Source organism: Grampus griseus (genome assembly GCF_964374135.1).
Source record: "Grampus griseus genome assembly, chromosome: 8".
Taxonomy (NCBI): Eukaryota; Metazoa; Chordata; class Mammalia; order Artiodactyla; family Delphinidae; genus Grampus; species Grampus griseus.
The window spans coordinates 12,637,904-12,663,964 of record NC_139002.1 but is presented as its reverse complement, the minus strand read 5'-3'; the positions used below and the strand labels follow the sequence as shown (position 1 = coordinate 12,663,964).

The 26,061-nt window shown below is 52.2% G+C and overlaps 1 protein-coding gene across 1 annotated transcript in view; it reads left to right on the top strand.

The window, feature by feature from the left end:
• Positions 1–26,061, top strand: part of GRIK4 (glutamate ionotropic receptor kainate type subunit 4) — a gene marked incomplete at both ends in the record, with an annotated part of 310,516 nt that overhangs the window by 225,671 nt on the left and 58,784 nt on the right. The window contains 2 exons of the mRNA XM_082659887.1: positions 4,128–4,235; positions 10,729–10,932. Of these exons, the coding sequence (XP_082516013.1) occupies positions 4,128–4,235; positions 10,729–10,932 (312 nt within the window). The remainder of the gene's footprint in view (positions 1–4,127; positions 4,236–10,728; positions 10,933–26,061) is intronic.

Sequence of the window (26,061 nt, the reverse complement as noted above, 5' to 3'; positions counted from 1 at the left end):
GAATCCAGCTTGCATCAGAGTCACTGGAGAGCCGGTTACAATACGTACTGCTGGGTCCTGCTCCTAGACTGTCTGATTTAGTCAATCTGGAACGGGGCCCAAGAATTGGCATTTCTAACACTGACATTGCCGGCGCAGGAACCAGAGTATGAGACACTGGTCTAATCTACTCAACTGGAGTCTACAGTGCAAAGTGTAGGGCACGGAAGAGATGCCCATCTTCTGTCTCAGACGATGGCATGACAAATTCTATGAATACTCACCTAGTTCTTGGCACATATACCATCAGATTTCATCTCCTTAAGAACCCTAGGAAGTAATCATTACTATTTTAACCCCCATTTTATAGATGGGGAAACTGAGGCTCAGAGGGATTAAGTAACTCACCCAGGGTCACACAGCTCATAAGCAGAGAAGCCAAGTTAAACTCAGGTCCTCCCACTCTGGGGCCGTTGCATTCGTGGTACAGACTGTGAAAAGCTCAGTGGTGAGTAGCGGCTGGAGTCAGCATGCCCAGCTGCGCACCAGCAGGGCCACATCAGCCCGGGGGTGCCTTTTTCTTACCTGCCTTGAGGTGCTGTATGGGCTTGCAGTGGTGGTGTCCAAATCCATACCCTCTCCTCCCTTCACTGCAACCCCTGGAGTCTCTAAACTGGTGGGAAGGCAGAGCAAGTGGGAGAGACAGAAAGCACAGAGAGCGGGCCACGGAAAGACATTATCTGAAGCATAATCAAGCCGGCACACGTGGGCCTGTGGAAGAGGTTTACAAAGCCGCTGTCCCTGCAGGAGGTTCGGGGGCAGGTGTCAGCGGGGTGGAGCAAGGGAATTTGGCTGGAGACAGAGCCGCAGATTGTCGGTGATGAGCGCTGTCTCTCCTGCCCACCCCTGGCATGTGTGTGGCATGCAAGATGCCCAGTGGGTGGGGCGATTAGCCTGTATCCCAGGGTGCCTGGCTCTGGCTCCTGCTCTCCTTCCCACTGCCTTTCCTCAGTTAGATTGCTCCGGGTTATAGCTGCCAAAGCCGCTTTGTTGGATCTGATGAGTTTATTAATTTCTTGGGGGCTAATGGGAGGGTTGGTGGGACATTCATTTCCTGACTGGAGCTTGGGGGCTGATTTGTCTTTTTGCCACGTCCCCGGAGGTGGGTGTGGGAGGCGACATGGCTCGGGCTGTCGGATCTGGGTCTGGGTAAATTATTTCTGTCTCTGGCTTTTGTGGCAACCTACCTACCTCGTGGCTTGGGTCAGACAGGGAGTGTGGAGCTGGGGCAGGCAATCAGTGAGGACTGGGTCCCCTGAGAACAATGGGGGGGAAATGGGGGGGGAGTGGGGGGGGAGGTCTTGCTGGTCCTGTCGGTGTGAAGTGCATGTTTAGATGACAGGACTCTGAGAAGCTCAGTCCTGTCCCAAACATCCAGGTGCTGACATCCGGCCTAATTGTTCTTTATGTCCTTCTGTCCAAATCTGGCCCTTCCTATCCTAGGAGACTGTCAGAAGCCAATTCTAGCCATTTTGCAGAGAGGGAAGCAGCCTCGTTTCACCTGACTTTGTGGATGTAAAAACCCAGGAGGGAAAAAGCCGTGTCCAGGGTTCTTGCTGTGTGGCCGAGACTCCTTTGAGCCTTTCTCCTCCTCCTTATGTGGAGGAGCCCTTGGCATCCCCACCCAAGAGACAGCAGCGGACACGGAAAAGTCTTGGATTTAGGAGTCAGACAGCTCTGTGTTCAAGCCCGTGCATCACCTGCTAGCCAGGTGACCTTAGGCAAGCCATTAAACCTCTGAGCCCCAGTTTCCTCGTACATAAAAACATCATCACTACTTCACAAGGCTGGTGGGAGAATTCAAAGAGATGATAGAACACATCCAGCACAGGAGGGGTCCGGTAACTATTGCTCTCCTTTGCCCTTCACTTGAAAATCTAGCTGCTTATCCCTCATCTTCCCCATCTCTCTCCCCTGCAGAGAGAGGGGAGGGGGGGAAGCTCGGGCCGTACCCTGACCTGGCTGGTCCCCCCTGTGGACCCTCCAGAGACCAGAGGACGCTTGCCTACCTCCTGTTCATGCCCTACCGACAGCAGCACTCAGCCCAAGTGATGGTTTCCCCGGCCTCCAAGTACCGGTCCTGAGCAGGGTGCCGGGCTGTGAGCACGAGCAAGCCAGCCCCTCACAGGCTAGCCGGGGAGGTGGACAAGTAAACAAAACGTGCAGTAGGACGCTGGAAGAGCCGGGCAGGAGAGCCACGAAGGCTTCCTTGGGGAGGCTCATCCAGGGTTAAGAGCCCAGGGGTTAACGCTCAGGGGTCTCAGCTGATGGGGAGGTGACCTCGGGCAAGTTGGGCTCCTATCTTGGCGTCAGTTTCTTTATCTAGACGGGGCTTCCGGTGTGGATGTGCAGAGCACACGACTTGTAAACTAAAATGAGCAGGGGCACGTGCCTCACTTTTCTGCCCACGCAGAGGTGGGGAAACCTGCCCAGCCCCCTCTGGTGGCGTCCTTGCTGAGGCTTGGAGAGGGGTTTTTGGTCATCTCTCCTTTGGCAGGTGAAAGACTCACCTGGGGAGACCATCGGGCTCCTGCCTGGACCTGGAGGCATCCAGCCTGGCCCTCCCCTCTTCAAGGTCCAGACCATGACGTCAGGGAGATGGTTACTGCCCCCTGTGACCCCCAACGCTCCGGCCCCGGGGGAGGGGGGGTGGGGACCAAGAGTGAGATGTGTCTTTATTGTGGTTGGAGCTTCCACAGGAGGAACCCAGAGCCCAGCTCTGGTGGGTAGAGCCATGTGGCATCCATGGAACTTGTGAGGGTTTTCCAGGGAAGCTGCCGCTGGGGCCTGGCAGAGGCGTATGTGTGCATTTCATTGGTTTCCTAGCCAGCTATCAGCCATCTCTCCTGGTGGCCCACCTCCAGCACCCAGCAGCAGAAGTGAGTTGCCAGGGGCTCCAGCCAGTAGAAATGTATTGGTAGCACACACACGTATGTGTAGTTATAGAAAGGGTTCCACTGAGAAAACAAACAAACTCCCTAAAAACCCAATGATGCTGAATTTCGATTTAGGTGACTTTCTAAAATGGGGGAACTGAGTAAGTTGCGGGTATGTTCCCCCCAGGAGTCAAGACAATGGGGAAAAGGAAGGAAACAAGCATTTATTGAGTTTCAGCTGAAATACATTCTCACAATGACCACATAATGTTTCTATTATTCCCATTTTACAGATGAGGAAAAACCTTCAGAGAGGTTCAGTCATTTCTGGGTTTACTCAGTGGAGATCCACCCTCGTGGGTCGGCTGAACCATGTAACCTCGAACTGGCACATGCACGATCTCAGCTGGCTCTAAGAAGGCAGAGCAAACGTTACTGCCTCCATCTATAGCTGGGGAAACTGAAACTCGCAAAGATCGAAGTAACTTGCGTAGGTTCTCGCAGCCAGCAAAGTGAATCCACCAGGACTAGAGCCTGGTCTTCCTTCCCTCTTCTGGTTCATCCATCCATTGTGCAGCCAGCAAAGCGAATCCACCAGGACTAGAGCCTGCTCTTCCTTCCCTCTTCTGGTTCATCCATCCATTGTGCAGCCAGCAAAGCGAATCCACCAGGACTAGAGCCTGCTCTTCCTTCCCTCTTCTGGTTCATCCATCCATTGAACCGTGCAGCAAACATTTATTGAAGAGCCTCGTAAGGCCAGTTCTCTCCAGTAGCCTTTCTGGTTCTTATTTAGATAATGAGCTTTATGGAAGGCAGACTGTAGCGAAAGGGAAGGCTCTGTCCTGCCTCCAGATGATGCAATTCCAGGGGCTCCCTTCCCTTCTGGGTGAGAGAGCATCGCTGAACTGCGTTGCGTTCCTGATTTCTTTTTCCATTTTCCTCTTCCACCTCTCTCTTAAGTCTTCCCCTCCCCTCGCAGTCTCCCCACCCACCCCTGACCCCCCAGCCCTGGTAGCTCCGCCCCGGTCCCGCCCCTCTGCTCTGCACTCTGCGTCCCTCCCTCCTTCTGTGATGTACATGTACCCCCGCCGGAGGCAGGGGACCGGCCTCTCAGCTCCCCCAGCCCTGGAGGCCCGAAGGACCTCAGCACCCCAGCTCCCCAGCCTTCTCCTCCCCCCACCCCTTCCCAGCCTGTCTCCTTGGTCTCCTCAGATCGGCCAGTGGCACGTGGCAGACGGCCTCAGCATGGACAGCCGCCTCTACGCCTCCAACGTCTCCGACAGTCTCTTCAATACCACCCTGGTCGTCACCACCATCCTGGTAAGCGGGTGCCCCCTGGGCCTCCCAGCTGCCACTCTCCGGGGTGCCTCCTCCATCTCCAGGCGTTCCCAGCCTCCCCGTGAACAGAAGATGGGAGCTCTAATCACAGCACGGAGGCCAATTTATGACAGTGTAATTAAACTCAAGTTGTTGTTTCATATGGAAATGATATCTGATGAGTTCCAAAGCAGCTGGGGAAGCAGGATGGGGTGGCAAGACAGCACAGTTTGTGGACGCCTCTTCCAGGGGCACCCTGACAGCCAGGGCAGCTGTGCACAGCCAAGGGCAGGGCACCTGGGACACGCGGGAGAAGTCCCCCAGGGCGGCTCCTACTCTTTCACGACAGCCTGCTTTGCTGGGTGCCTACTTGTACAAGTTGCATCCCTGGCAGTGGACACCTGAATCTCAATGGGTTTTCATGGCCTCTTTCTTCATTTCCAGATGGTCAGAAGAAAGTTCTCAATCTGTAGAGCAAGGGACCATCTGCCTTTTTTATTTGATTCAGTTCTCTTCGACAGTTACCAAGCCCTTCCCCCATGTGCCAGGCACTGTGCTCATTCTTGGAGACACGAAGCTGAGTAAGACTCAGTCTCTGTCCTCAAACAGGCTGTAATTTATTAGACGGCACGAATCAAGTGCGTTCACGGCCAAAGTCATCTTCTTCTCCCCTTCCCCCATCCCTGAAGACTTCAGGTTTTAAAAGATCTGTCCATTAACCAACTGCATGTATTAAGTAATTATGAGTTTGCCCCCTTCCCCCACCTCCTTTTAACCAATCAAAAACCTATTTCCCTGCCGGGCCCAGCATCTTATCCACAGGAGATAATCAGTGTGGCCGCACTGATGGAATCCCAGCCCCAAACAGACTCGACTGTTAGCCTGTTCAGCCTATTGTGCTGTTGCTAACTGTGCAAGGTTTGGAAACGTGTCCGTTTCTTTCAGGCTTTCGAGATGACAAAAAGAGCTCAGGGACCTCCATCACTACATTCATGAGCTCCTGGGGCTCAGGAGCCCTGCACTGAAATAACTGATCCCCCGTGAGCAGAGCAGGATAAAAGCCAGGAAAGAGGCGCACGCCTAGCGCCATGGGGGGTGAACGAGAGAGAGGTCCCATGCCATCGGGGAGGTCAGCAAAGCCTTCCGAGGAGAGGGACATTGAGGATGGGCCCCCAAAGACAGGGCTGATGAGGAGGGAGAAGTGGACTAAGGAGAGTGTTATCAGGCACTCAGGAAATGCCAAAAAGTGTAGGTTTCTAGGAAATGGGCATTGGTAGAGAGGGAAAGGCCTGAGGCTGGAGAAGTGGGCTGGGCCCATAATGCTTAGGGACTTGAATGTCAAGCTTGTGAGTTCTCCCTTCGTTTGGTACAAGACAGGGGCTCACCGAATATTTTCAGTCATTCGTTCAGTGAATATTTGGGGGGCACTCCTGTGTGCTGGGCGCTGTTCTAGGTGCTCGGGTGTAGACAGAGCTGAGGAAGGGGAGAGGGTTGCTGGCTTCACTGAGAAGGGCACATCCGAGTAGAGACCTGATGAGGTGAGGTGACAACCACGTGGCCGTCTGGGAAGGAACATTCCAGGCAGGGGGAACAAAGCAAAGGATGGAGAAGGCAGTTCCAGCTCGCAGGGTTTTAGCCACTCCCCATCTCAGCCCAACCTGAGCTCATCTGAACCAACGTGGAAATGTCAGCAGGATTTGGGGGGGGGGAGGTGTCACCAAGCCCCTGAGACCTGGGGGCGCCTGGCTGAGCTGCAGCAATGCTGACCGGCAGTCCTGGCCGAGTGGGGGCAACACGTGCACGATTGCTGGGACCTGCTCTGCCTCTGAAGGACTGCCTGAGTCTGTCACCTGCTGTCCATCCTCAAGCACATGCCCTAACATAGGTGTAGCCACCTCTTCACTGGAGCTGCGTGTGGCCTCCTCAAAGGTCCCCTTCTCACTTGTTCAGTCTGTCTCTCCCTAGCCCCGCCCTTCTGGCTGCGCGGTCATTCTAAAATCAGAACCGTCCTGTCATTTCCTCGCTTCAGTGCTGCCCAGGAGCGACCGGCCCTGAGCTTGGAATATAAACCTCTCGTCATGCAGCCCAGCCTGCTGTACCTGCTTCCTCTCCATGCCACGTGGGGTCTGGCAACATTGGACTGCCTGACACTTCCTCACTGCGTCATGCTGTTCCCTGCCTCTGTACATGCTGTTCCCTCTGCCTGGAATACCCTCTCTGTGAATTCCTGTTTCCACCTGGAAATACTTGTACAGCCTTCACAGCTTGGCTCTGATGTCCCCTCTTCCGTGAGGTCTTCCCTCATCTGCCTCCTGCCTGCTCCCTGCCTCTCACATTTTGTACACACCTTTCTCCTATTAGAGTTGATGTTTACAGCTCTACCTCCCCTTCCAGAATGAGGGCTCCTGAAAGACTGGGGGGCCTGACACAAAGTAGGAGCCTGATAATTACAATTTTCTTTTCTTTTTCTTTTTCTTTTTTTTGGCTGTATTGGGTCTTCGTTGTTGTGTGCGGGCTTTCTCTAGTCGCGGTGAGTGGGGACTACTCTTCGTTGCGGTGCGCGGGCTTCTCATTGCAGCGGCTTCTCTTGTTGCGGAGCACGGGCTCTAGGCATGCGGGCTTCAGTAGTTGTGGCACACGGGTTCAGTAGTTGTGGCACGTGGGTTCAGTAGTTGTGGCACATGGGCTCAGTAGTTGTGGCTCACGGGCTCTAGAGCACAGGCTCAGTAGTTGTGGCGCACGGGCTTAGCTGCTCCGCAGCATGTGGGATCTTCCCGTACCAGGGCTCAAACCCGTGTCCCCTGCATTGACAGGCGGATTCTTAACCACTGCACCACCAGGGAAGTTCCTGATGATTAGAATTTGAATGAAGGAATTCCTTCCTACAGGGTCAGAGATGTCCCTCAAAAGCCAGTTAAGAGTTTGAGAGAGAAATGGGGACATTGCCGGGTTGTACTTCCTGCCTTTCCGGGACTGGAATTGGACGGGGCTCAGAGCTCTGGCACAGACCCACGGGGACACTGAGACCGCAGGGTCATGTTTCTAGACTGGGAAAGTCAGTCTGACCCTGTGTGTGTGTGCCTGTGTGTGAGTGCATGCACGCACACGGTTGTTCACATATGCACACGTGTGCACATGAGGGTGGGGAAGGACACTTTTGTGAAAGGGAACATTTAAAAACATGGCCAGTACGATTCAAATGAGAACCTTCTCTTGTGCATGTGTGTAGAAGTCAGTAACTCTTACCAGGAATGATTACCTTAATTTAGTCCCTGCTGGCCATTTGGGGGACCTCCTTGGCAAATGGCCATCTGAATGATTTATCCCTTAAAACTCAGCACACAGGCCTGTTGCATCCTGCTACTGTCAGGGTGCAGTTGGGACTTGCGAGTGATTTATTGGTTAACACCGGCAAATACACAGAATTAGCCGCAGCCCACCCCTAGAACACACCCCTGCATCCGAACCCGGGTTAAGCACTTTGCCCTCATCAGTGCCCGCCAGGACAGGGCTCCAGGCCAGCACGCGGCCCCCAGACCCTCCAAAGTGCCAGTGAGCACCGCCCCCTCCCACACGGTTCCTCCCTCCAACACTGGCTTCCTGTTTATTTACTCTAAATATGTCAGTGAATTTTACATTAACTTAAGTGCAGAGAGTTCTCAGGGAGAAGAGTTTTGTGACACTCCTTGGGATCGTTAAAGATACCCTGGGAGGTTGCCTTCCAACCCAGGCGTGGAAATGCCCAGCCAGGCCCTGTCGGTGAGGCCATTTCAGCACTTTTCACCCACACAATCCACAAGTGCTGGATGCTGGGGCCAGGTGGGGGCCCCAGAGACAGGGAGGAGTCCGTCCCAGGCTCCACGTATGTTCTACCTGCGGCCGGCACGTGTAGGAGGACGAATAATGCGTGTGTGGAGGCCTGGCTGCGAGTGTGGTAGGGGTTCTGAGAAGTGGGTTGGGGTCAGAGGTGGGATGGGACCCCAGGGACAGAGATGAGTTAGGTTAAGCAAAAGCAGGACAGAGAGAGGCCCGTGAGCTGAGGACAGCATGTGTGGAAGTCAGGGAGCTTGGGCCCATTTCACGGACATGACAGCGCACTTGACCATGAACCAGAAGCACATCACCTTCAACTTGGAGCTCCCTCTCCCTGGCACGGAACCTCCGACCTTCCCCTCTTCCGCTTCATCACACCCACAAGACCGCTCTCCCCCTTCCTCCCTTTGCGACCTCTGGCCTCTCTGGCTGCCCGTCTTCCCCAGCCCAGAAGCCCCTTCCAGCTTGAGCTCAGCAAACCAGCAGTTCAGCACTTCCCTCTGTTGGCTTCTAGAACTGACTCCACCATGATGCTCAGCCATCTCCCCTCCTGCCCGTCCCCAAGTCCAACTGTCCTTGCAAGCCCTGCTCCCAGCTGCCCATCTGCATTCCGCCTCCTGACTCAGCTGGGCCTGGGCAACCCTGCACTCCTCTCTGCTCACCCCACATCGTGTTCCCTGAGGAAACCTTTCCAGGCACCAAGCCTTCCCTCCTACCTGCCCCCAGCTCTGGGGGCCGGCATGGCTCCGTATCTTGGGCCTCCTCCGCGCCCCCTCTGTACCCACATCCATGCTCTCCACCTTACCCCCAGGCCCATTTCCCATGTTCACCTAGACCCTGGCTCTTCCAGGACTTTGCTGCACTGACTAGCCTTCTCTTTCCTCCTTTTCTAATCTGCCCTCTTCTAAGGATTCCTCCCTTTGTACCTACACATGTACTCTGGTCCCTCCCGTCCTAAGACACCATCACTACCACCTCACCTACACCCTGCTGTCCTTGGGCTACCCTCCTATTTAGGGAATCATCATCAAGGGATTGGTGGACACTGGGCAGCCTCCAAGCCTGTTGCAGGCAGAGGGGGAACTGAGGTTTGGAGCGAGACGTGACCGGTAGCAGTTGGGTGGAGAAGCTCTGCCAGCATTTGTCTCTGAACTTCTCAACATCCTGGTCGGCCCTCACCCGTGCACCCCTCGTGCACACCCGTCCTTGCGGGATTCTGCCATCCCCTCCCCCCTCCCCACCCCAACCTGCCTTCGAAGGTCTCCAGGGACCCGTGACCCAGATGCCCTTTCACAGCCCTGCTTCCTCTCTTTGTGGGAATGTCTGCCTTCTCCTGCTTGAAACCCTTTCCTCCTTGACCTTCATGACCACATTTTCCTATTGTCGGCTTTTCTGGCCGCTTCTGCTTTGTCCTCCTCTACGGCTGCTCTTCATTCTCCCCCTCCCTAAGATCAGGTCTCTCCCTCTGCTGTCCTTCCCCCCGATGGTCTCTCATATGCTGCAGCTTCAGCCACCACCTCTGTCCGGAGGCTGCCCCATCTCTGCCCCCGATCCCGCCCTCACCCCGTATTCCAACATTCAGTCAGATGTTCCCTCCTGGATCGATGACCAGCACCTCAGATTCAACACGTTCCAAAACCTCTTCCTTTTCAAACCATCCGTGGCCACGATGACATCATCCTTGGTCATCTGCTCAGGCTCCAGGGGTCTGAGGACCCTATCCTCTGTGCCTCACACCCAGCCTGGCATCAAGCCTGACCCTCTCTGTGATTCTTCTGCCTTGCAATCCAATCTGACCCCGAGCACGGCTCAGGACTCAGCATCCCGTATCAGGAGAGGGTCCGTCCTCACTCCCAGACCTCTCTCGTGCTCTATAACATTCTTTACTCGCATCCTTAAGTCTTTAAAACCCTTAGTGCTTCCCTACTATACATGTATGATGCACAGTCACCTTGTCCTGGCACCCAAGGCCCACGCTGACCCTAACTCATCTTTCTAAATGTATCCACCACCCCTCCCCTCCACACAGCCCAGGCTCCCACCAAGGGCAGCCCCATTGTCCACCGAATGGGCCGCTCTCCTTCTCACTCGGGATTTTGCCCTTGATCCTGCCTTTCCCCTGCCCATGAACAGCCCTCCATTCACACCACTTCCATCTGTCAGTGTTCTGTCTTCCTCCGGAGCCCAGCTTGCACCCCACCTTCTCCAGAGAACCTTCCCTGGACGTTTCATCAGAGAGACCCTCCTCCCAACGCTCACAGCTGGACGCGTCCTGCCTAGGGTTTGCGGTTGTTCTGTGCATGTAAGAATCTCGCTTGCTCTGTTGTCAGCATCCTTGTATCTCATAATCCGCCGTGATCCGTCTATGTGGAGTAAACAAAGGAAGGGGAAGAAAAGGAAGGAACGAAGTGCAGGGTGGGGTCAGATGATGACCTCAAACAAGGTGGAGGGGCTTCCACTGGACCCTCTGTGCAGTGGGACCCTTATGTGTTCCAGGTAAGAGAAATACCTTGAAGTCAGGGAGGGGAGCCCACTGCCACCTCCGAAGCACCCCGTTACCCAAGCCACTTCCCTCCTTCCACCCCATCTTCGTCCCAACCTCCTGTGTCCCCGACCCCCTCGTCATGTGTGGCTGAGACACCAGGGCTAAGATGAGAATGACAGCTGCCCAGTTTTGCTGCAGGAAAACCCGTATTTAATGCTGAAGGGAAACCACCAGGAGATGGAAGGCAATGACCGCTACGAGGGCTTCTGTGTGGACATGCTCAAGGAGCTGGCAGAGATCCTCCGGTTCAACTACAAGATCCGCCTGGTCGGGGACGGCGTGTACGGCGTGCCCGAGGCCAATGGCACCTGGACGGGAATGGTCGGGGAGCTGATCGCTCGGGTAAGGAAAGAACAGGTGATTTGGATTTGGGGGTGGGCTGGGGGGGCAGCTGGAAGGACAGGAGGTTGTGCTGTATCCTCATGAATCCTCCATTTATTAGTCAATCGGTCATGCAGTTTTCATTTATTTGTCCATTCATTGCACAAATCTTTCCTGAGCTGGCAACGAGCCAGGCACTGGTAATATACGTTGAAGAATAAGACCACCTTGATCCCTGCCCTGTGGCTCTCCCGGTCCCAGTCCCCCACCTGTAACAGGTAACGGAGGCCTTGATCGCTGAACGCGGCTTAGAGAATTGGGGTTCCGTTCTTGGATAATCCAGGTGCTTTTTGTTTGTTCTGATTATTTTTTTGGTCATCAGCACCTTGGCAGAGCTTGGACAGGCCCTGGGAGAGTAGAACACACTCACGTCCGTTGACTTTGACACTCGAGAAGCACTCTCGAGGAGACATGGTTAAATAACAGGGGGAAAGGGATCACCTGGCAGAGGAGTTGGTCACAGTTATGGCTATTTCGTTACTTCTTGTATTACGTTCCGCTCTCCTTAATATGCTTGTACAGACCCAGGGCCAAGGTGCACTTGGGCAGACTGTAGATTTTCAGGGTGAATGCAGAGACTCAATTGAAACACAGGTGAGCATCATAGAGCGTCAGTTGTCGTTAGGTTAGAGCAAGGCTATAGAAAGTTCTTCCGGGGGCAGAGCTCTTGTTTTCTTGGTGTATACTGTTAACGTCTGTAAAAATTAATTTGATTGTTGCTCATTCACTGTCCATATTTCCATAACTGAGTTTTTCTGCTCAGGGAAGGTGATGGGTATCCAATGTGGAGAGCACAGACCTAGGTTCTTAGAGGTTGGTTCTTGAACCAGTCCCTACCTCTCCGTGCTTTCCGAGTGCAGAAGGAGCCCCTGCAGCCTCCCAGCCAGTGCCAAAGTGCAGGGTGCTTTACATACGTTATCTCTAATCCTCTGGGAATACACCTTTTCGTTAGCTGTTATCCTCATTTTACAAATGCGCCACCTGAACTCAGCTTAAATGACTTGTCTGAAGCCACACACTTAGGGTGAGACGGGGCTGGGATTTGAACCCAGATTTGTCTAACTCCAGAACCCACATTCTTCCCACCTAAGAACACGACCTCAGCTGGAGTGGGATGTCACCAAGAAAGGTCTGCATAAGTCTAGGTCCTTCCTTCTCTCCTTCCTTTTCATCCTCCCTCCCTTTCACTCTTGCTTGCTTTTTTCTTTCCTTCTTTTCTCCCTCCTCTTTATCCATTGAATTCATATGATCTTAACCCTTTATATGTACCAAACTTGGGGTAAAATGTACATTTTTTAAATCCTAGTCTTGAAGGATAAAAGTGTTAGTCCGGGTATGAAATAAGTGATCCTTGGCGATGCATGATGAAAAGTTCTGTATAGACAAGAGCATGGAGAAGGTAATTGAGAGCCGAGGTGGGACAGTGGTGAGGAGTTTGCCTGACAGCATTTGCAGTGACCCAGCGGGGTCAGCGGCAAGACTTGTTCAGCGAGACGGTGAACTGTCCAGTTCCTAGAGTCCAGAGGGAGGCTTTGCTGTCAGGGAGAGGCTTGCAAGCAATCAACAGAAGGTTGCAGAAGGCCCAGGGAGCCCTGGGAGCCTCTCACAGGGGCAGAGTGGGAGGGTGAAGACTTCTTCAGGGAGCTGTCTGCTGTCTTTGAGACTCAAGCCCCCAGCTGACGATGCCCACACTTCCTTCCACAGCAAAGGATGTGCTGCTCTTCTCGAAGTCCCAGAGCCCCTCCCGAAGCTGTCCTCTTGTTGGGATCCCCTGGTAGGCATGCAGTCCAGTGGTTAAACCCCAGAAAGCTGAAATGCTAGGCCTTTTCCTTCCCTTCTTACCGACGTACTCTGTCACCTTGAGCCTGTTTCTTCAGCCCCCTTGGCCTTCCTGGTGATTGGTGGGGTGACTTCAGGGATGTCAGAGTCAGTGCACAGCCATCCCCTTATCAACTCCCAAATGATCTGTGACATGGACTGGCAGGAAGAGGAGAGGAATCCAAGGCTCAAGGACATGCAGCTTCGTACTGAACGACTTGGGCAATCAGACAGGATCTTAAAATTCACTCCAGGTCGGCTTGCAAGTCAAAACACTGCTGCCTTGGTCTCATCAAGACTTGACTGCGTAGTATTAATTACTTAACTAATTAACCCATTCGTTCAATACAGATCCACCGAACGCTTTCCTCTTTCCTAGACAATGGAGATACAATGGGGGACAAAATAAACGTACTCACTACCCTCATGAATCTTACTAGTGAGAGACAGATATTAATGAATGATCACAGCAGGATATTATTAACACACTGTGTTAAGTACAAAGAAAGGGGAAGTAGAAGGAGCTATGAGAGGGTACCTGCGGGGGAGGGGTCCAGCCTTGAGAGGCAAGGGGACAGGGGAGGGAAGGCTTCCCTTGGGAAATGATGTTTGAGCTGATGTGTGAAGAACGAGAAGAGCATATGTGCCAGAAGGTCGTCTGAATGCCACGGAGTGGGGGCTTATTCTGGGCAGGAGTGTGTGACCCCGGCCCTGCTCTGCCCCGGGGTTCAGCGCTTTGATGTGTCTGCCCCAGTGTTCCCCTAGGATCACAGTAGTCCTAGAGCCTGCATCCTTCCTGTATGACCCCTTCCCCAAGCTGCACAGGAACAAGTCAGAGGTTGTAACAGTAGAGCCTTGGGGCTACTTGACGTCCCAAGTGGAAGAGACCTCAGAGGTCTCGGCACCTAAATCTGTCACTTATACAGATGAGGAAATACAGGCTCAGAGAGCTTAAGTAACCTGCCAAAGATCGCACAGCTGGTGAGTTTGGAGCCAGCATTTAAGCCCTTGTCTGACTTCAGTGCTCGTGGTCTGAGAGCGTGAATCTTGAAGTTAGACCTAACATCAATTCACCCCCTTACTAGCTGGGTGTTCTTACGCAACTTATTTTATCTTTTCCACTCCAGCCCCCAAGGCTTCAGTGTATATCTAGAAAGAATTTTTGTAAGGATTTAAAATAACATACACGTGAGTATGCACACATGCATAGAAAGTTTGACATACAGGAATTTCTTTTTTTTAGAGAGTTTGAGGAATGCAGTAGCTTCCTGGGTGTTGGAGTGATGTGCAGTAAAGAGTAGAGGCCTGGGTCATCTCCACTGGGCGTTCTAGACCCTCAGTCTTTCACATCCATTGTCACCTGCTTTTTTTTTTTTAACATCTTTATTGGAGTATAATTGCTTTACAGTGGTGTGTTAGTTTCTGCTGTATAAGAAAGTGAATCAGCTCTATGTACACATATATCCCCATATCCCCTCCATTGTCACCTGCTTACCCAAGACCGTTGCGGTTTGGACATGTGGCGTGTTGGTTGCGGAAGAGCATTCAAGCGTATTTTCTGCTTATGTTTAGAAATCATCAGAGCCTGTCTTTTGGTGTAAATCCCATTAAAATTAGGAGTGTGGTTGGAGCGAAAACAAGTGGATTCACATAAAATGGGCCAGGTGGCTGGCCTCTCACCCCCAGGGCTGTGTCTGGGCAGGGGAGATGAGAACCGTGTCTGTTTGGGAGCCTCTTGGGTTTGGATTTATATTGCTCCAGTCACATCCTTCACAGCTGAGCCCACAGCAGGACTGCACAGAAGGGATGGTGTGTCTTGGTGGAGGTATACTTGGCCGAGAGGAGGAGATGGACTAGAGCAGCTTGAAGAAGAAGGTGCCCTCAGAACAGCCTCAGCCTCCTCCTGTATCACCCCAATACATTTATTTAAAGTGAGCTTTTAATTGAAATCGTTCAAGGTATTCAGAAACAAAGTTGAATGAGGTAGTCCCTAGGTCACTATTTGATGGGGGACCAGTGGGGTAAAAGCAGAGGGAGAAAGGCTATAGGATGGGGAGGGATAGGGGATGGTGAGAGGACTGGAGGACGGCCTCCTGACTCTGCTTGTGATGTGTAGGGAAAACGCCTGCAGGAGGTGATGCTTGACTTGAATCTTTAAGGACCAGGAGAAGTTGGCCAGGGAGAGGAGGGACATGGAGAGAGAAGAACATGCCAGGTGGGAAGGAACCAGGGTCCAAGGCGTGGAGGCAAGAAGGTGCATATGGTAGTTTCTGTTTCAGGTCACTATAACTGGAACAGAGCATGGTGGAAAGCTAGGCTAGGAAGTGGGCAGTGCTCACTGACGAAGGTCCTATATGACCTTCTACAGCATGGAATGTGGAGGGGCGGGACAAGCCTGGAGGTAGGAGAACCGGGTAGAAGGTCATGTTGCTGCAGCAGTTGATGAGAACCAAAAGTAACTTAGGAGTTAGAAGAAGGTACCTATTCAGAGGCTATCTTTAAAGATAACAGTTTTTCTTTTATATAGAGGTATGCAGTCTTTACAAAATACATACGTTTTAAAAGACAAAAAATTACTTGTAATTCCACCATCTGGTAATACCCATGGTTAACATTTCCATATGGGCCCTTCTGATTTCTTAATGAGTATATACTTTACACAAGTTTTTCCTTAAACTGGATCATAATGCTTATGCTGTTTTGTAACCTGTTGAAACTATTTAACAGATAAATCATCAGGACTCGGGGACCAAATGGATGTGGCCAAGGGGAGAGGGACAAGAGTAGGATGACACCCAGGTTTCTGACGTGGACATCTTGGTGGATGGCGGTGCCAGTCATTGAGGTGGAAAGTTCAGGAGAGAAATAGGTCTGGGAGGAAGGAGGGGGATGATTTCAGCCTTGAAAATGGTAACTTTGAAAAGCCTTTTGGACACACAGGTAGGGATGTTCAGCAAGAGTTGGCTAGAATGGGCTCAGCGGATCGAAGCTCTAGGTGCGGGAGTGGATGTAGATGGTTACTGAAGCTGTGAGGAGAGAAGGAATCCCCAGGGAGAAAATCATACGTTCAAGAGGGAGGTGAGGGAGGAGAGCCTGTGAAGGCTGCTGAGGGAGAGCGGGTAAAGAAGTTTCCCACCTCTTGAAAGGAAGTACAGAAGAGCCTTCATCAGATTTAGCAGTGCAGGAGCCACGGGCAAGAGCGGTTTCAGTGGGTGGCTGGATTGAAATCAGACTGCAATGGGTGAATCATTGTGCAACACTCCTCAAAGAAGCTTCGCTCTTATGGGAAAGCAAGATAAAGGGTTGTAGCTAGAAGGAGCTGTGGAGCCGGGAGGTTGGCTATTGTTTAAAATGAAATCGTTTATGGAGTGGCTGCTGGGAGTTGAGAATGCATCTCTTAGGGATTGAGGAGAGGCAGGGACAGTCACGTGGCTGGAGCATCGTGGTGGTGGGGGGGTAATGACAGTCAAGGTGGGCAGGACAGAGAGGGTGGGGGGAACAGCGCATTCATGAGGGGGTCTGGAATCCTTGCCAAGACACGAGCACTTCTTCCCGCAGTGGGTAACTGGGAAGCACTGCAGTCAGGGGTGTGTCTGTCCTGGGTGTTGTCCTAGTCGCCCCCTACACTTGTGCACTGATTTTTTTGTTTTTTGTGGTACGCGGGCCTCTCACTGTTGTGGCCTCTCCCGCTGCAGAGCACAGGCTCCGGACGCGCAGGATCAGCGGCCATGGCTCACGGGCCCAGCCGCTCCGCGGCATGTGGGATCTTCCCGGACCGGGGCATGAACCCACGTCCCCTGCCTCGGCAGGCGGACTCCCAACCACTGCGCCACCAGAGAAGCCCTTGTGCACTGATTTCATGTTTGAAACTGCTTTCACAGCATTGGCTCTTTATCCTCCACAATGGCTCTGCGAAGTGAATATCCTTATCCCCGTCCTATGGGTGAGCAGCCTGAGGCTTAGAAATACAAATGACTCACCCAAGGTCCCACAGCCAGCGGATGGGCGCCTGAGTCCTCAACCACAGCATATGGCCTCTCCTGCTGGAATTACAGCCTCATCTGCCTCCAGTCACAAATGGCGTCCCCTCCTGAGAGGTCCTTCTAGGCAGAACATTTGGAGGATGCCCAGAATTTGGTACCCATGTCTGATTCTGGCCCATAAAGGAATTGCACGTTATCTTTGAAGTGGAAGAGCTGGACGGATGAGCTCTCTGACCCCTTCTCCTCTCGCCCGGTGTGTGTGAGGCATCCTTGCCAGTTCAGCCCTGAGCACTGGTATCCTGGAAGGCGAGAGACTGCATTTCACATCCTTGGGGCCCAGCTTGGGAGAGAGCAAAGCACTTTCAGGAAGAGAGAGACCCCCCCCCCAGGCTTCCAAGCTCAGAACCAAGCACCCTGCTGGCATTCAACGCCATGCTGGCAGAACGGCCCGTTTAGGTTCAAAGAGAAAAGGGCTTCAGAAGGCTTAGATTCAAGGCTCATAAGCTTTGGACATCGAATAGCTCTTACCAATGACATTTTGATGAATTAAGTATAAATGAAGCTGAAATACCTCATTCCATTTCCCCTCCTGGTTCCCTGGGAGAAAGGATTGTGGAGAGAGTTTGCCAGAGACTTGGTAGGGTGGGCTGTCTGTGGCCTTAATCCACTGGGAAAGTTGTCCAGAGCCATTTTGCTGAACGAAAAAAAAAAAAATTACAACTAGTCCCCTGGGATTCCTTTTCACCTTGAAGCCAGAGACTATTTTAACTGCAAATAGGTCATAGAATTCTATTCTTTAAAATCAAGGTACAGATCCAGGGACTAAAACTGAAAGCTCGACTCTTTCCGCCTATGACGGCCAGACTCAGGGATGGCTTTCTTCTCCTCCTTAAAGCCTGGTCTCTGCATTTACTCATATAGGAAGAGGTGAACTCCAATTTTAATTCAACAATTCATTCATTCCTTCCTTCATTCATCCAAGTGCTCCCTTTCTGACAAGCACCATGTGGATGTGAGGGGTTGCTGGTAAGGAATTCAGGATCTACTCAAAGAGGCAAACCAAGAACTCCCGTACAGCGTGATACGTGCTCTATAATAATATTAAGAATGATGAGAATAACGATGGCTGACATTTACTAAGTGTTTCCTGTGGGCCAGGCACCGTTTTCAGTGCTTGACTATACTAACTCATTTAGTCCTCACAATAACCAAATGTTGCAGGTGAGGAAACTGAGTTGCAAAGCAGATAAGGAACCTGTTCATGGTCACGTGGGTAGTGAGTGGCAGGGGTAGGTCTGGTGGAAGCACTGTCAAGGTATGTACAGGTATGAACAGGGAAGGGCTCACCCAGGAAAGGACCACTGAACAGAGTACTGAGGATGGAGAAGCATCGTCTCAGTAGAAAAGAATATTCTAGGTGCAGCAAAGGCTGAGATCATGCCAGGCAGTGTGAGTGGTTCTCTGCAGCTGGCGTCAGGTGCTGCAGGGAGTGGAGGAGAGGAGTGCTGTAGGCAGGGGCCAATCGTGACAGGATTTAAATGGTTGGATACTTAAACTATGTCCAGAGAGCTAATGGGGAGCTGTTGAAGAGTGAGGTGGTCTGTTTGTTTTATTCCAGGAAGGGCAGAGTGGCGTAATTGGCGTTGATTCCGGAAGGTTAGTCCGACAGGGAGGGGGGATGGATTGGAGGTGGGAACACCAGATGCAGGTATACTCATCAGATGGTGGTCCAGTGATGCAGGGGGACGGGATGGGGCCCGAAGGAAGGCAATGGCGGTGAGGATGCGCAGGAGAAAATGGCAACGGTGTGGGGTCTCAGCATTTAATCCTAGGACCTACTGCGTGAGGGAGCCCCCCTTTCCTGGAGACTTTTAAGCATGGGTTCAGCTCATCCTGCCTCTCGGGAGAAGAGGGAGGGCTGTTTGACTCCGAGCAAGGTCCTTCCTGGAATGGCTTCTTGAGGGATGCATGTCAAGCAGTGGTCCCTGCATACCACCCCCCAAGACCTGGGAAGGGAGGAAGTCCATCTTGTCTGGTTCATTATCCACAGGCTGTTGTCCTTGAGAATAAAAGGGCCAGAGCCCTGGGCTGCATCTTGGACCACAGCCGCCTTTGCTGTCCATCTCTCATCAGACCCTCCCTTTACAACTCTCTGCCTCATTTTGAGCTCTCAGAGGTTCTTTTCTGTCACTTGAGTCCTTTCACCCACCTGATGAAAAGCCAATAAAGGCAGTTTTGAGATTGCAGCCGCACAGCCTTTCTTCTGAGATGTCTGTATCTGCTGCCGCCCATGCAACTGGGCTCTGCTGTCTGCCTCTGTGACTGCTTCCCTCTGTCTGCATTCAGGGGTGAGGTGCACAGCCCCCAGAAGACTGGGGCTGGGCCTCTGGAACCTCAGCCTGCGATGATTGTGAACCTCCCTACCTGTCTATCACCAGCTTTCAGTGAAGGGCTCCGCCATGGGCCTTCAGATTTTCTTTTTCCTCTCCATTCCCATGGCTTTGTAGAGAATTAGAATGGGGGTGTCCTCTGCTGAAGGTACCTCTTCCTTGTTCAAAGCTGAGCCCCCGGGAAGGAGAGGGGGCCAGTGATGGCTGCTGACCGAAGGCCAGGCACTAGGCAGGAGCTCTACACGTGCTATTTCATTTATCTGTGCCTGGCGGGGATTATGACTCCATTTTCCAGATGAAATGGAGGCTCAGAGGGTCAGCAATGAACCCAAGCTCAGACTCACAGCAAGCGGCCAGACTCATACCCTGTTCAGACCCCTGTCTTGTGCTCGTCTTACTGCATCACCAGGGGCGTGTGAGAACTGATGGCTGGAGCGGAGAGTGATTTTGGTTCAGCCTTCCTGTCCTCTGCGTCTACTTGCTAGGAGAATAGAGAGGAAGGAATAGGCTGGACCAGGAGAATGGCCAAAAGAGGAGAGGCTCTGGGTGGCCAGTGTGAGAGGGTCACATGGATTAAACTTACATCCTCAACCCTGTTATCCAGGAAGTGGGTGTTATAACTACTTCCTTTTTTTATTTTTTTATTTTTTTGCAGTACGCGGGCCTCTCACTGTTGTGGCCTCTCCCGTTGCGGAGCACAGGCTCCGGACGCGCAGGCTCAGTGGCCATGGCTCACAGGCCCAGTCGCTCCGCGGCATGTGGGATCTTCCCGGACCGGGGCACGAACCCGTGTCCCCTGCATCGGCAGGCGGACTCTCAACCACTGCGCCACCAGGAAAGCCTACTACTTCCTTTTTATAGACTAAGAAGGCACAGCCCCAGAGAGACCAGCACCTGGAAGTGCTAGGATTTGAAACCAGGTCCCTTTCCTCTAGGAGCTGTCCAGCAAGAAGGGCAGACAGACGGACGGAAATTATTTTAACCCAGGGTTGTACAGGATAAGTGCTCTGTTACAAATACAAACTGCATCCTATATAAAGAGCAGAGTAGGAGGCAGAAATTACTTCTGAACGGGGACCTCTGGGACGGGTTCTTAGTGGCAGTGAGGCCACCAGCTCCTTGCAGGCAAGCACAGTATCTTATTCATCCTGATATCCATGTGCACCTAACACAGTGCCTGGGACACAGGCAGGTGTTAACAGCTAGTTCCCTCGGATCATGCAGAGCAAGGCACCAGCTGACAAGCATGCCTTGAATACACTTAGGGAGTTCATTCCTTAGCAGGTTTCTATCAACCCAACTGTCAACCCGAGGCGTAGAAAACAGGGCCGTCAACTGATGAATCAATCAGCAGGTAGTAATTTAACACCGTGAGTCAGCTACTGTGCTAGAGGTTTGGGGTCAAAGGACAGATGAGACTTGGTTCTGTCTTTGAGAGCTTACAGATGAGGTGGTATGGAGGTAGGCAGAGGACAGACACGTAAAAGAAACGTGTGCTCTAGTGTGGGCATGAGAGAGGTGAGCAGGTTGCTAGGGGAGCCCTAAGCAGGGCAGGACCAAGGAAAGACATTGTACATCACCTGTGAGGGTGCACAGCTTAAATCCTCATCTCCCAAGAAGCAGTGTCAAGCCGGTTCCCTCCCCAGGATCGTAGCACATGAGGCTCAGAGAAGGTCAGCCACAGATTCAGGAAAAGAGAGCAGAGCCTTTGCCTGGCTGTCCTTAGACCCCCGTGAGAGTTCTTTTCCGCTAAAGAAGTTGATATGGATGGGAATCCCAGGGGGCTTTGGAGTTCACTTATGTTCAGAGCTACCCCAGCAGCTCCAGACTGGGAACTCCTCCAAACGCCATGGGTGTCTAGAAGCAGCCTGGGAAATTTGTCAAAAGGTTCACTTCTTGGGAATTATTTCCGCCTTCCCTGCCGAGTACCAGCTGTTAAGGGGAGTGAGGGTCTGCTAGGGAAATGAAAATGGATTAATTAAGGCATCTGAAAGCCTTCTGAGAGATTGGCTTGCTGTGACACAGAAGAGACAGGCAGTAGGGAATTGATTTGGGGCAAGGGTAGGGAAGGAAGCTCTGGAAAGTGGTGTCTTAATATCTCCTAAGAATCCTCTGGTCCTGCTTGCTCACCTCACATGGAGAGGTGAGGTGTCACCTGCAGGCTCAGCCATGCACCAGGCTGTGGTCTGAGGTCAGGGGTCGTTTCAAGAGGTCCAGTTCAGCACGTGGACACTTAACCTCTGTCTCGTTCCCCAAAGCACCCAGTAATTCAGCTGCTGGTTATTCTCCGAAGCCTGAGTCTCTAATGATGCTAACCCTGGTTCTTGCACTGTCCCCTGCCCCAGGAGTAAGGATCCTATCCTGAACCTGGGGCCAGGCCCTATTAATACTACTTATGTGCTTCCCATCCTCGGGCAATATTACTTGGCCCTACGTGCATTGATTCAACATTGGCTGTGACTTCAGGTTGAACAGGACCCAGGTTTTCCTTTCACTGGGCTCGTGTTCTACCTACATAGAGCCTCCAAGGATGGTTGTGCAGGCTGTATACAGTACAAGGGGTGAGTGCGGCCTGAAACCTGCCTCACGCTGCTTACCAAGCATGTGCTCTGGTTTGGGGCTCTATCCACCTGTCAATTTTCTTCCTTCAAAGATACCTTTAGTTCGCCAAGTTGTGTGCCCACTAAGTCTGCTAGGAGGATCAATTTCTATAATTTGTACAATGGCTTCAACTCTACTAAGAATGAGGCCCAGTGTATAAAAATTATGAGACCACAGCATGTGATATAAGCAAAATGGAATCATACACAAAATTTTATGGGAACAGAGGAAAAAAGAAATAATTCAGCTCCAGAGCCAGGCAAGGCTTTAGAGCAGAATTAACAATAATGATAGCTATTGTTTACTGAGTACCTACTACCTGCCAGGCACTTCTCACGCATCATTTCCTCTCTTACAAATAAATGTCATCATTCACCGTTTATAATGAGGATGTGGAAGTTAACTCCACCTTCACAGAGAGACGAACTCAGGGTCACACAGCTAACAAGTGACTGAACTGGAATTCAAAGCCAAGCCTGTCCTCAAAGTCCACGGTCATTCTAACACACTGTGATACCTCTAAGGGAAGTTACAGTCAAGTTGGACCTTGACGGATAAGTAGGAATTTGACAAGCCTCAAGATGGAAAGAGTTGCAGGCAGAGGGAACTGTGTGGGCAAAGACACGGAGTTTGAAATATATGACAGGTGTAAGGAATACGAATAGTGCGACGTCTCTGCATCTCAGGTTGAAGGGAGGCCAGGCTTGAGGTGATGCTGGAGAGAGTCTGGGACAGATTGTGAAGATCATTGCAGGGAGATGGGACCATATTTTAAAGCTAGTAGGGAGTGGCTGGAGTCTCTTTCAGTGGGGCAGTGGTGTGATTAGACCTTTGGTTTGGAAATCGATTCTAAAACAGCGGCTCTCAAAGTGCGGTTCTTGAACCAGCAGCATCGGGATGACCTAGGACTTGTCAGAAACCCAGATTCTGGGGTCCCATCCAGACCTACTGAATCAGACGCTCTGGAGTGGGGCCCAGCAATGTGCATTTTCACAGGCCCTCCAGGCGGCTGTGATGCATGTTCAAGCAAGCTCGAGGACCACAGGTGCCCTTGGCATCCACTAAACTGGATGGATGAACTGGGGAGGAGCTAGGAGCAATGAGGCCAGTGCAGAAGCTACTGAGTAATTCCAGTGGAGACTTGAGTGAGGCCAGCAGCAGTCAGGTCCGCGTGGCAGTGATGGATTACACAGGAATTTCAGAGGTAAAATGGACGGGGCTTGCTTATTGGATGGCGAGAGAGCAGGGAGGTGGTATGGCGGGGGCAGAGGGGAGACTCTGGCTGACTCCTGGTCTCGGTTTTGGAGGACAGGCGCCTGGTAGAGTCATGGACTGAGAAGCAGTCCCTGGAAAAGAGTAGCTTTAGACGGCAGAGATGCAGTTGATGACGTGGGTCTGTAGTACCGGCGGGACTCGGAGCTAGAGGAACACAGTATGTGCGGAAAGGTGGGTGAGGAAGGCCAGCGACAGGGCAGAGCTGGGCCTCAGTTCCGTTTGGGGGTCGTCAGGGTGCAGGTGGTAGTGAAATGGGGGGGGTGCTGAGCGTTCTCACCTATCCTTCACCCCATACCCCCTGCCGGCCCCCCACGTGCAGATCCCTGCCCTCTGTGTGGGCTTGGACACTCCACCCAGTGTTTCTGACCCACCCCACTCCACGTCTTCATCCTCAAAATGGACACAACAGCATCCACCCCCAGGGTTATCATGAGAAATCAATGAACTATAGTCTCCTTGGTGTCCCTGGCATGTAGTGACTCTCAGAGAGAGGCAGCCCTGTCCTCTCCTTCCCTGCCATCTGTTACCCAACTTTCCACCTAAGGCTTTGCTTGCACTTCCTCTCCAGGCCTAAAGCCCAGTTCCTCAGTTTCCCCTGCATCTATCCCCAAACACACACATACACAGGCCCACCTGCTTCCATGAGACGTGCTCTTCCAGGGCCAGGTCCTTCCTCTCCCAGGCTGGCCTGGGTTAGTCCCTCCTTGCCACACCCGTCTGGACCCTACAACAGTGTCATCAATCAATACGAAACTGAAGCACCGCGTGTCTGGCTGTGCTCCTGCGGGGCGAGCTCCAGCTGCCTTCCAAGTGCTATCTGCAGTGGTGGCGGCTTGCCGGGCTTCTCTGACCCCCTGTCCTTACACTCTGCAGGAAAAGGGGGCACAAGGAGCAGGAAATCCCTCCAGACGGATGGTCTCTGGGTCATCTCTTGGGGAAGAAGTCACCTCTGTTAGGTAACAAGGTGGTGGCATTGATGGCAAGTACAAGTGTCCTTTTTTTTTTTTTTTTTTGCTGTACGTGGGCCTCTCACCGCTGTGGCCTGTCCCGTTGCGGAGCACAAGCTCCAGGTGCACAGGCCTAGCGGCCATGGCTCACGGGCCCAGCTGCTCCGCGGCATATGGGATCTTCCCGGACCAGGGCACGAACCCGTGTCCCCTGCATCGGCAGGCGGACTCCCAACCACTGCGCCACCAGGGAAGCCCCAAGTGTCCTCTTGATCTTAGAAAAAAAAGTACCTTGAGTTGGAAGTCTGGGTCTATCCCTGGCTTTACGCTGGCGGCTGAATCTCCCTGGGCCACCATTTGCTCACCTGCTCAGTGAGCAACACGCTCTGCCTTCACCAGCCACGATTTCACCAACATCCCTACAATCCGGAGAAATGACTAAGAGCTCACAAGGGCCTGCATCTCCCATCGCTGGCCCCTCACTCTCTAGCCTTTCCTTTGTTCCTGGTACATAGTGTGCCCAGTTCCAGCATACGGTGTGTACACTTGCTCTTCCTTCTAGCAAAAACTTCTTTCCCCAAGTCTCCAGTCTACTGTTTTTACCTTGTTATCTAGGTCTAATCCAGATATCACCTCCTCCAAGAAGCATTCTTTTTCTGCCACCCTAAGGGACCTCCGTCCTCTCTCTGAATCTCTCTCTACCACAGAGAGAGATTGTATGTTGTATGACCTTCAAAGAGACTATCACCAACGGGAATCACCTTTCTTATTATGAGAAATAAGATAAGTCTTATCATGAGACTAGAATGTAAGTTCTCTGAGATCAGGAACTACATTTGTCTTGTTCATCTGTATGCCAGTGGCAGCTGGAACAGGCCCCAGCATACACAGCACTCAGGAATTATGGGCTAGATGGATGGGTAGCTGAATGGGTGGTTGGTTGGATGGATGGATGGATGGGTAGATGGATGGGATGCTTTGAGGACATGTGTAAAAGAATTAACCACTATAGCCCTTGAGTCCAAGGACCTCAGAGCCTGGACAGAACATCTCAATGCCAGAACCAGTTGTAGGTTTTCAGATGATCCCTTTGACTGGTAACAGGGAAAACACACCAGTGGCCCACAAGTGCTGGTGCATTCAGCAGGCTGGGGCAGCAGGAGATGACATTTACCCTGGGCCTGTCCTCCCAGGGCAGCCACGGGGCCTGAACACGCTTCCTGGACATCCTTGCTTCCCTTCCTGGCTCTGCCTTCCCCGGGTCCCCACAGCTGGGCCCTCAGCTCACCCTGCTGTATGCTCAATCCTGCCCCACTTCCCAGACCTACACTGCCTTGAGAAAGAAGAGCTTAAGCCACCTCACCCCTCGTTCCTCTCCCCATGGGGTGGGAATTCCCAGGGTGAGCTGTTTGACTCTAAAGTTGACCCTGTCTTCCATTTTGCCCCCCAAGTCACATCCCCCTTTCTTCACTCCTTAAGCTTTAGTCGGCCTAACTGGGTGTCTGCTCAGCCTGCATCACACACACATCTATCCTCCACCTGCCTTTGGAATAAAGCTTCCCCCTTGTGCTTGCCAGCTTTATTTCCTCGAGTATGTGTGTTGGTGGAGAGGGATGACACCATGAACGCCATGCAGCAGGAGCCCGGATCGCCTATCTGGGCGTCTGAGTCACCTCCCCTGAGACTCCTGTGTGCTGTGCTCAACCCCCTGTGACTCCCTAGGCTGACCTTTTGCCTGTCCCTTGACTGATTTTGCACTAAAGATAGTCATGAGCACTGTTTATTGAGCACTTACTACGTGCCAGATGCAGTGCTACTAATTGCTTTACAAATATTACCTCATTTAATCGTCAAAGAACCTTACAAGGTAAAGTATTCTTATCACCATTTTATAGATCAGGAAACAGGCTCTGAGGTTCACTTGTCCAAGGTCATGGGGCTGAGAAGTGACAGAATCAGACTCCAAACTCAAATGCGTCCGTAATATGTCCCCTTAAGTACTGTGGGGAGCTGCCCTGAACACATGCCATGCTTTGCTCACCTAGCAATCTCTTGGTCATCAGGTCCTGCTACTGT